General features: G+C 39.7%; 2 protein-coding genes across 3 annotated transcripts in view; both read right to left on the reverse strand.

Annotated features, from left to right (window-relative positions):
* Nucleotides 1-362, reverse strand: part of disc1 (DISC1 scaffold protein) — a 41,226-nt gene extending 40,864 nt beyond the window's left edge. Inside the window, exon 1 of one of the 2 annotated variants that reach the window (XR_011310575.1) lies at nucleotides 1-362. This exon is cut by the window's left edge and continues 273 nt beyond it. The gene's annotated coding sequence lies outside the window, so the exon portion shown is untranslated. The other variant, XM_069690068.1, reaches the window with a different exon arrangement.
* Nucleotides 363-1,812: 1,450 nt separating this feature from the next.
* Nucleotides 1,813-9,876, reverse strand: tsnax (translin-associated factor X). The gene is made up of 6 exons (XM_069690057.1): nucleotides 9,599-9,876; nucleotides 8,652-8,741; nucleotides 8,409-8,523; nucleotides 7,868-7,998; nucleotides 4,129-4,250; nucleotides 1,813-3,386 (listed from the first exon to the last, which is right to left on the reverse strand). The coding sequence occupies exons 1-6, from the start codon at nucleotides 9,612-9,614 to the stop codon at nucleotides 3,009-3,011; spliced, it is 852 nt and encodes a 283-aa protein (XP_069546158.1). The 5' UTR covers nucleotides 9,615-9,876; the 3' UTR covers nucleotides 1,813-3,008.
* Nucleotides 9,877-11,379: the final 1,503 nt, after the last annotated feature.

Consider the following 11,379-nt stretch of genomic DNA (forward strand, 5'->3'; position numbering starts at 1 on the left):
TACCCGTGACAAACATTCCCAGTCACAAGTATTGATCGTATATCAGATTCTGTACATTTGTCCTCTGCGGCAAACAAGTGGTTGCTCATGAAGAGGCGGTGTGGAGAAAAAAAAAAGACGGTCTTCATGTCATGTTTCTTGATGGGGGAAAAAAAGAAAAAAGGGAACGAGATCCGATGGCTTGTTGTGATGGCAGACGTCGGAGCTTCCGAGGCAAACCCTTGTCTATCAGCCCGCTCATCAATCAGTCGGTCAGTAATCCGTTAGCCGCTGCGCCGTCGTGCGTCGTGTCGGTGCAACGTGAGGAGCTCCTACGTGTTCAGGAATTTGACTCCAGACTTCTTCAGACCGCCTCAGAAAACTCAGCGGGCAGCCTGTGAATGCAGCAGCGGACACAGGACCGGATTGAACACCGCTGCCCTTTGTATTATTGCAGGCTTTGTTTTACGACCACTGCAGATAGAGAAGAATAAGATGGAGGAAGACATGCTGTTTCTCCCCTTTCATCTCAAAGTCACAAAAACAGGCCATATGTATACATACTGTATACTTATAGACGATATTTGTTGAATGTATTTTTAAAACGAAGTCATTTAAGGATAATATGTCTCTCCATGTTGGAAGACTACATGTGAGGTTCATATAATTATCTGTGTGCACAATCCAATGTTAATTTTGCACATTAGAGGGAGTATACAAAAGTGTTTTTGTTTCAGCGCTGAGGGAATCCACCAGGAGAACAAAACTGTGGACCCCACATAGAGCAGTCTTTTCAGCTTCCTTCCCACACATCCAAACCCTCCTTTCATTCAGCTCGGCTGGCTGATGGACAAGTCTGAGATAAACAGCTCAGTTCAGCAGAGTGCAGCCTGCATATTTGTCACTGGATGATACAAGAAAGGATGAACTGTTTCACATGCAGAGGAAGATCACCTGCCCACTATTAAGAATTAGAGGCACAAGCTGACTGTGAACGTGACTTTAATCTTTGGCTGCCCTCTGTGGCTTTTCACTTTGATTTGTAGTCTGGGCACATCTCGCCTACCTATAAAACATCAGAGCAGATCTGTGATGAAATGCTGTCCAAAGAAACGAGGAACAGGGTCATCATGCGTTCTCCTTAGGGGAACACGTGACTAGAAAAATGTAGACATTATAGCTGAATTAACTTTTTCACAGGAGACATTTTAACTACATGCTACATTACATTTCAACAACTGCTGAACAGAGTCATCATGTCTGCTGTGAAAAAGGTCAATGAACAGGATTCATTTAGGAACAATAAAGAAACATGAGTCCTTTGATGCTGGGAGCGAAAACAAAATGTAAAGAAAGACAAATATAAGTTGAACACAGCCTACACTGGTCCACACTGTCTATCTGTTGCTCCTTCCCTCCTTCATCTACACAGACTGGATGGACTCTTCTTGCAGACATTTTGACCTGTAGCTGGTGACACCATTGATTTTAGCTCTAACAAAAAGTAATTTAGTGTACCACCTCACCTTCTGCTCACTCCACGCATGGAACTGCAAAGAGTCTATCCAGCTTTGACCAGCAGATGTCAGACTGCACACAGATTTAAGAATGTGCTTTTTCTATTCACTGGTTTCATTTACTTTTAGAGGTTATGTTTTTTAATAAGTGTGAGCAAGTCGTCCGGGATAACTGACTGTAAACATGCTGTAAAGCATGTACATGTCTAGAAGTACGTGCAAGTCGTCTACCTTCAGTTTGTTTTGTTTAAAACACTCTAAAATAATGTTTCATAATTCTTTCTTTAAATTGGCTAAATGAATATGATTCCATACATTTTAATAGTATATCTTTTATCTTTTTTATTTGAAAAAAAAGCTGAACCAAAACAAACTAAATGAATGTGCAAAAAGCCTGTAAATTATCCAGGTTGAAAATACTTTTTATAGCAATGTATAGCAAGAAATTAGGTAGGTTTAGATCACACTGCTACAGACTAACGACTTTCAGTTTTTCTGGCAATACTTACCCTCAAAAGGAAAACATGAGTCAGGGTGTCCATGTGTAGTATTTACATTGGCCAGCAGGTGACAGACTTATATTACACTGAAAGCCTGCTGCTCAGTCTGCAACCTCAAGTGTAACAAATTAATAATCTTATGGGATATGGAAGGATAATAAATTGAGCCAACACACGTACAACAACGAACAAAAAAAGAATTAGTAATAATTCTTTTAAATTTATCCTTAATTTTTTAGACAGCAGATGATCAGGATAGAAATTAGAAACCTGTGGTTTGAATAATCTGACTCATAAAGTAACATTTCCTCAGTTAAATCTGACATTAAAATCTTGTTTCCCCAGACCCAAATAAAGGCTTCTTTTACTGATGATAGATTATAAAGTCAATACTTTGTGGCCATCCACAAACACAGGAGGCCTGTTATCCAGTGACTCAAACATGGAGGAAACAGCAGGACATCAGCTCCCTAGAAGGTATATTCCTCCACTTCTCAACCTTACTGTCAACGTACGTCACTGCAGTGTGGTGAGGACCGTTTAAAGAGGGTTGAATGAGGATATATATATATGTGTGTGTCTCAGAATATAAACGTGTAATGAACGAAGGTCGCGTGTTCCTCCTCCTCAGTGAATACAGTGAGTGCAGACAGCCAATGGTTCTACCTTAGATGATCTGTGTGATAGAGAGAGAGGAGGGAGTAAAGGGAAAATAAAATAAACACACACACATTATCAAAGCAGCTTAAAGTCTGGGAGAGCATGATAAGTTTGGCACAGAACTTTTATTCATGCAAAGCAACTGAAGTCATCAGATTTTTATCAAAGTAAAAAAAAAAAAAATTGTCTATTGTAACACTTGTTATATTGTAATACTAAAAACAAAATTAGCAAACATGTCACCAAACATATGAAACATCTGTCAAGTTCCATTAAAACCGCACAGAAACATCAAAGTGGGGCTAAACTGAAGGAGACAATGACACAACAGAGAGAACATTGACGTGGAGGATTAAACCACCCCTTCCTCGGTGTCCATGAGTGTGGTCCGGCTGGAGAACACGTCGGCCAGCATGTGTTTGGGGATCTCGGAGCCGCGGACGCGCAGGGCGTAGCAGGCGTCTTCTACTTTGCCCAGGCTCTGGCGCAGCGTGTGCAGCTTCTTGGACACCTCGTAGGGGCCCGTGTTCCCGATGTAGGAGAAGCCGTCGTGGATCTGCCGCAGGAACTGGCTCAGCTGGAAGGGCGTGTCGATGTCGCCGTTGCCCACGCTGCTGATGCACATGCGCATCAGCTCTCCCGTCAGGTCGGCCACGCCCAGCAGGTAGTCGGCCGGCGTCACCTGAAAGGTCAGGACCTGAGCTCCCAGCGGCAGAGCTTCAGCTGAGCCCTGAGATGAAGTAGAAGTAATATCCAAATCATACACGGAAGTCAACGAAAGACAGATTGTACGACCGCTCTGGGATCTTTCGTTTCAACGAGGAAGTCTCAACCCTACAAGATGTGCTGTCCCCCTTGTAAAAGTCCAGATTCTTTGGAGCAGGATGATGCTTTTAGTAGAAAACCCTGTTTTGTCGTAAAAAGCATCAAGCTATTTAGTCTGCATCAACAGACAGTTATCAACAGGCAGAGTGGATAAAATTATAAAATGACATAATGACACATAATGCTCATGAATGCAGTACACAGAAACACCCAGTGCTGCTTTGTGTGACATCTCCACTGCTCTGAAAGGAAATCATGTCAAATGAACTGAAAATATGAGGATTTTCTTTGAGAGCTTGAAGTCTTGCTGAGAGTTTTCTGAAGAAGATTGCTGCAACTCTCATCTCTGTGCTTCAAATATGAAGTTACATGTCATATGTTTGCATAAAGTCAGGATCTGTGCTAAACTAAGCTAAATGCCTGCTGGCTATAGCTTCATATTTAGCATGCAGACATGAGAAAGGCGTCGATATAACTCCAAGCAAGAAAGTGAATCAACGCATGTCCAAAAATGTCAAAACGATTCCCTAAAATCTTCATAAATTTGTCTTTTAGAAAATGAAATATATCGACAAAAAAATAAAACTAGGTGGTTTAATACATTAAATTATATGACAACTTAACCATGAAGTCTTCTTTAAATTCACCTTTGTATCTGCCTTGTCTGCTCTCATGAACACCAGTCGGGCGTTGATCTCCTCCAGGCTGATGAGGCTGCGATGGCGGATGTAGTGCAGGAAAGAGACGGCCTCCACGTACTCCTGAATCCCTAATGTACAAACGTACATTTAAAAAGGATCAACACGAAACAATCGGCAAGTGCATCCAGACATTTCACTGGTCGAGCTGCTGAAACGAAACGTGATGGTGGAGGCTGCTTTTGTTTGAAAACGTCTACTATGAGTAAAAGCTCGGCTGTGTATCAAATGAGCAGAGCCGTGTGTAAACACGACATGGTATCTGCACAGTATAGATCACAGTTGCAGATAGGGATTCAAATAAAACCTGTTTCCTGTCTCTGTCTTTTGACAGAACAACAGCAGCCATTTTTTGTGCTGGGCTGAGATGACCCCTCATTTGTTTTCTGGCCCTGAGTAAACAACAATCAAATAATCACAGGACGGAAGACTTTGTGTCTGAAGTTTACTTTTGGAGCGGCAATTGAACTTCAAAGGGCGTCCTATCTCCCTGCAGCGAACCACAACGCGCCACACAGAGCCAGCCGGAGGATGTGCTTCATCTCCACTTTGCTCTGAGGAAACTTTCGCTGCTCTTCCAACCGCACGGCGTTTACATGGACTGAGCTGATGCACCGTGTCAAAACTCAGAGCTTTCTTAGAGCGTCTCTGCTACTCCACTGCTTGGTTTTCTAAAATCCCCAACCAACCACTGCTATCCTCCGTCATCCACATATGACCTAGACTGGACTGTAACACTTTACTCTGGATCAAATATTAGAGTAGAGCTCCACTGATACTGGATTTGATAGCAGATGCCGATAATGGGGAGAAAAAGAAGTTTATTGGGGATTTTGATATATCTGGGATATTTATTATATTATATATTATGATATTCTTACTAATTATAAAGAACTATTTAAAAAGCACATGGAACCATTTCTATTTTATCCCAGGCGTCTCTTTTCATTATGTCCTGTAAAAAAAATAGTCGTAATATTGGCCAACATATACACTGATATCTGTGATAGGCCAACATTTGCAGATAAAATTGTACGGCAAATATCAGTCAAGCTCTATATTAAAGGCTCCAAAAAAATGTTTTGTCACCCGGCTTCTTACTCTAAGAAATAAAGTCTTACATGACGGCATTTTCTGCCAAAGTTTTGTAAAGTAAAAAATGTTTTATTTCAGATGACAGATTTCACCTGATGAGACTGCACCAATTACCATGTTGCAAAATCCAATTGGATTTTATCTTATTTATTTATGAACATATTCAACAATATAGAGATATTCTTGCTGTCAGGGCTTTTAAAGGAACTGTTTCTCACATCCTCTTCTTATGCAGTATATAGTAGGAGTCATACATTTTAGGCCGCAACCTTTATTTGGCGATTTTTTTTTTTTCAGAATCTTTATCGACAAAATAACTAAAAAGCTGCTCCAAACATTTAAACATTGTGAGCGGCTCCACGGTTGTGGCACTGAGAATATGAGCCAATCTGAGGCAGACAGGATATGACATGAAAAGGTTACATGAGCTTTGAGGCCGGCGGAGTTCAGTTCCCGAGTTTACTGCCAAGAGCGGTTCACCATATTTACTCTGAAGCAGCAGTTCAGGAGGGATTATTAAAGTTGAAGTCAGTTACCTTTGGTCTTTGAGACCCAGAAAAAAAATGACTGGACATCACGTCTAAACAATAACTCAGGGGAAACCTCCGGGAAATCACAGACTTTACTGGCACAATAGTTGGAAAAGTTGAAAGTTGAGCGTGTGTGTGTGTGAGCGTGTGTGTGTGTGTGTGTGTGTGTGTGTGTGTGTGTGTGTGTGTGTGTGTGTGTGTGTGTGTGTGTGTGTGTGTGTGTGTGCGGCCTGATGGGATCAGAGCTGCAAAATCAGTCTTAAGAACTTGACTGCTGCTTAAATACTGTATGTTTGAAAAACGTCATGGCACACATTCGTGTGTCGAGAGGATTTAAAGATTAATTGAGCTCATTGTTTGACTACAGAGCGGTTCACCGAGTTGCAGGTGAACCATGAAAAAAGCCCCACTAGTAAATTTTTGTTTGCAAAGCCTCAGCTGCTCGCTGGGTCCAACTCAAGAGTTTGTCAAAGTGCCCTGTTATCAGTGGCAATTACATTCAGGACTTGGCCCACAATATCTTTGATGGTCCTTATATAAAAAACAGACCAATTACACAAGCCTGGGGACTTCTCTCCCAGCCAACATTATCTGGAGAGTCCTAATCTAATAAAGACGATAAAAATGGGGGGGAAACACGAACCGTCTAATTGGTGGGAAGTGCCACTAGTCACGTCGTGAAGGATGCAGCAGTGATTCCTGAGTGACCGCAATCTAAAAATGACTTCCCCATCTGCTAGATAACAGCTCACCCTCGCTCCCAGTAATGGCTTCCTCCAAACTCTGCAGACATTGTGGCTACGCTAAGAAAAACTGGTGCTGATGCTAGTCGCAAAACAACTTTATCAGAGGGTGTGTCCAACACGTCCAGGCCTGCAAGGTCACGCTCTCACACCGACTTTACAATACATCTATAGAGAGCGAACAATGACTCAAACATAAATATATTCATTTATACAGGTAGGAATCAATAACTAAATTCATAAACAAATTTTAAAAAAATGATTACATTTTGGCAATCAAAAAGGACATGATGGAATCTGTTAAATCAATTTCCATGCACCAACTTTTAGCTAATTATTTCTGTATTTCCACGCCAATATGTTAATTAGGTGGGCGGTCCTAACATCAGTGTAAAGCTGGATTGCCCAGCTGGACAGAAGGAGACAGAAGCAAACGGTTTCTATCACAACACAAACTAGCCTGGCTACATTTTTATTAACTACACAAAATGGCTTTGAGTGAGTGAACAAACTCTGACTTTATCAACAGACACAAAAATACATTAATTAATTAATTAATTAATTAATTAATTAATGCACAAATCCAGAAATAGCCTAAATCAAAGTTGATGTACTCATGACACTCGTTTAATTATGCCTCTTTTCATTACGAAAATGTATTTATTTTTTATCTATTTGCCTAATTATTAAAACTTTAAGTTTTCGTCCTCCATGTCCATCTAAAGAGAAAGACTGCAGCACAGACAGTTTCTCATGGAAGCTCCCATTTTATCAGGTTTTTAAATCATGTCCTTTGCTGGAGCTTGTTTCTCTATTCCGAAATATAGAAGGAGTTAAACTCCAGACCTAAAGAAATATACAGTAAACTGTAGATATAATCTATATACTGTATATAAAATTGTGGGGCAGTCTGTTGATCTTCAGATTTGATCCAGACAAGTATAATCTGGCGGGGACAGATTTGGTTAAAGGGCTGGAAGACTCCAGATAGAGTTGATTAGAATATGATTGACTGGAGATATGTCTCTGAAATATATTAAAGTTTGTCTGGTTTGTATTTATCTTTACTTATTCTCAATTTGCGCCGCTGCCTGTCTCGCCCAGGAATCCCTTTAAAGAAGAACTTTTTAATCTCAACGGGCCTTTTCCAGGTTAAATAAAAGGTTAAATGGATAAAGTTGTTATTTTTTTATATTTGATTTTATACACTTTATTAATCCCCGAGGGGAAATTTCATAAAAAAAAAAAAATTTTTTTTTACTAAATTGATGTACTAATTGAACGTGCCTTTTTTTTTTACAAGGTGTATGTATAACTCACCTGGAGTGAAGGCTCTGTGAAACTGAAAAATATCCTCTCCCCTCAGCTCTTCTGCAATTTGACCAATCTTCTGCCTGACTGCATCCAGTTTTACGTCTGCCTCATTCAGAACTTCCTCTGCATCTGGAACACTTCATACCCAAAGAAAACAGATGTTAGGAAGCAGAGCGTGAACACTGGAGTTGATTAAATCAGTAATTCAGTTGGTTCATTGACACCGAGTTATCTTTTCTTTCGAGGCATTCATCATTCAAATGATTTTCCTTTAATCCCAAAACTTCCTGTTTACACTAAAACAACATCTGAAGGCTGGTAGAGACTGAGCCAAATGTGGATGATCTCTTGCATCAATAATGCTTTCACATTATTTTTCAAAGCTTCTGATTATACCAATGACATAAATGCATCCTAAAAGACACCACAGAACATAACCCATCGAAGTCAGAAGCAATCCCTCGTTAAATGAGTAAAGTGAAGAAATCGATTGTACTTTTTCATTTTGACAGCACATAATAACATATCTTTCTAATATTGTACATACTTGGTCACTCTGTGCAAAAGAAAAATAGTCCTCTTGCTTTCGATGGTGACGTCTCGACTGATCTTAACGAGACGCTCATATTTGTCGTGTTTGGTGTCGAGCTCCTGCTGGAAAACTTCAGAGAAAGAAAAGTTTAAATACGGACGATTTATTATTTAAGAAAAAAAAAAAAAAAAAAAACACCAACCGCATGGGTGAACAGTGCAAGGTGTGAAAAGTCATGATGTTGGGGGATGCAGTTACCTCTGAAGGCAGCAACGACAGATGAGGACGGGTTGGCGCTCGCATCATGCTCCTGCGCTGCATCAAAATGTTTCCGGGGGCCTCCTTCACCTGAAACAGCGCAGAAAAAGTCAGGCGATGTTAAATAATTTAAATTCTTTGGGCACTGCATCAATTTTGCCAACGCCTATCAGTTTCCTCGCTCGTTTATCCTGATGTCATCAGTTATTTTTGAGTTGGGCTGAAAACTATTCCAGCTGTAGGTATGCAACGTGAAGACTTGGCAAAGGATACTGCAGAGTTGTGTAAATTATAGGATCTAACGTTGTTGTTGTATTTAAGGAAACAAAAACCTGGATAATAATCTTATTTTTACCATTTCTTCTTCTAAAAAAAAATAAATAAATAAATTTAAAAAAATAAAGAAAAGAAATCTGCCTTTTGCAAGTCCATAAACAAAAGGGGAGAGAGACATTAATTCAAACTACGAGAGAACATCATTAAAATGTGAACTAAAGATTAAACAATTTGTCAGCTGACAAAAGAAATAAGATGCAAACGTTTCGATAATCTAAATGACTGTTAAACTCAATAGCATGGTCCGTTTTTAAATCAGGGAAACACCAGAAAGATCCGTGTTTTTGTTTCGTGTTTTATGATAATAAAGTGATCACGTGTGTATTTTGGTTTGATGGTCAAACACATCATGACTGATTATACAACAATCAGCGTGAGCTACAGGGCGACTGCTGTAACAAGACAGACTGTTAAACAGTAACACGTGGTTTAATCTCTGATACGAGTTTACACAGATTTCACGCTGCGTGTTAGTTTAAAGTAAAAAAAAAAAAAAATCCTGTTGGATATCCAGCTAAGCTCCTGCTAACAGCGCTCACAACAACTCTTAACAATACATCTCGCACAAAAACGTGGTTTTTCTGAGTTCAGTCTTCAACTGCTGCACTTACCGTCTCGTTTATTCATGTCTTCGGTGTTGTGTGTGAGTTTAGTTAATGTTAAACACGGTTAGAGATCTGGTCGAGCTGTTTCAGCCACCGACGTCCGCGCTGCCAAACACATGTGACAAGTATTTCACTATTAAACAAGACGGTCCCGCTTACCCGAAAAACGAACTATCTCTGAGCGATAACAAACAGACCGAGTAGTCTCTAAACAGCCATTAACGAGAAAGAAATGGTGTTTGTTTGTTTGTTTGTTTGTTTTTGAAAAACAGGCATTAATGCGGACCGCCCTCATCTCGGGGCTTTTACGCTATTTGCTTGCGTGCCAGGAAATGAAAAGAAGTGCATGACGGGAGATGTAGTAACATGCCTTTTTTTTTTTTTTTTTTTTTTTTTAAAGCGTTTCCCAATTGAACAAAGCCCTATTTACTGATTTTATTTTTAATCGTTTCAAACTTTTACAAATAATTTCAGTTATATGTAACAGCCATAACAGCACATTTGTATTGGTAGCTGTTGAAGCGCATTTTGACATAAGCCTATAACAAATTGTATTTTTCCACTTGAAATGGACTTTTCTTCAGCATTAGTGTCGTGCATGGTTCATCGCTGCAGATGCTGTATTTGCTCATTATAAACATAGTCCTGAATTAAACTTACTTAGAGCGTACAGTGACACAGCTGGCCAGAAAAAAATCACTTTCTATTTTAAGTTAAAATCCTAATTGGGTAATTAATCATCTCCAGACTGATATCCTAGATTGGCCCGTGTCATTTTCTGCTATTAAAGTGTGCATCATCCAACCTTTCTTGATCAGATTACTCTCCTCTCCATAACCCCTCCTCCAGGGACTACTGTCGACTGTGTACGTGCCACACAACTGGTGCCAATTTGAGCTTACATTTTGCCTCTGTCTCTGCACAGCGCAGCAGAAACCCGGTTTAATTAATAGTGCGATGAGTGACAAATCCCAGAAATGTGCAGAGTGGCATGTTATCTAAATATGTGTATGCTTCATGACAATCTAATTAAATAATCTTACAATATGCATCACAATAGTAGATTTAAACCCCATCCAAACGCAGTCAATAGCTACATAAACGGCACACTAACTAACCGTTCAGTTTATCAGGTCTTTATACAAATTATTCCTTTGTTGTGTGTAAGGAATTTCACATATGCAAGCCAGGAATGAGGGTACAACACTGACGTTGACTCGAGATGCCTTCAGGGCCTTCCTTCGAGCTCCTACATTTCAACTTTCAACCTGCTGTGTTTTTGTGTTTTTTTTGTGTGGAGTAATTATAATAAAATAGCTGCACTAGTAATGGTTCTCCAGTGGCGGAAGAAGTATTCAGATCGTTTACTTAATTAAAAGTACCAAAACATCAATGCAGAAAAACTCCATTACAAGTAAAAGTCCTGCATGAAACATCCCACCAAAGTAAAAGTACATAGCTATTAGGAGTACAACGTAAGTAAAGTATTTAATGTCTTTAATATTTAATATATATATATATGACATCATTAGATTATTAATAGTGAAGTATCCTTGGGTAAGCAGCGTGTAACTGTTGTAGCTGCTGCAGGTGGAGTTAGATCGAACTTCTTTATAACTTTGGACAGCAGATCATGAATCTGAAAGGTCATGAGATGATTACTGGGCGAAGAAAGAAGACAAAGCAATGTTCTGATACACAAATATGGTCTCTGTTTTGGGGCTTTTTCTCTGATCTAGGCTGTGTACATCACCTGTCTTTGCGGTGTAAGAATTCCCCTGTTTCAT

The sequence above is a fragment of the Brachyistius frenatus genome, unplaced genomic scaffold (genome assembly GCF_029030835.1).
Source record: "Brachyistius frenatus isolate BFR_SWC_R1_liver_20210118 unplaced genomic scaffold, ASM2903083v1 Contig_8, whole genome shotgun sequence".
NCBI classification, from domain to species: Eukaryota; Metazoa; Chordata; class Actinopteri; family Embiotocidae; genus Brachyistius; species Brachyistius frenatus.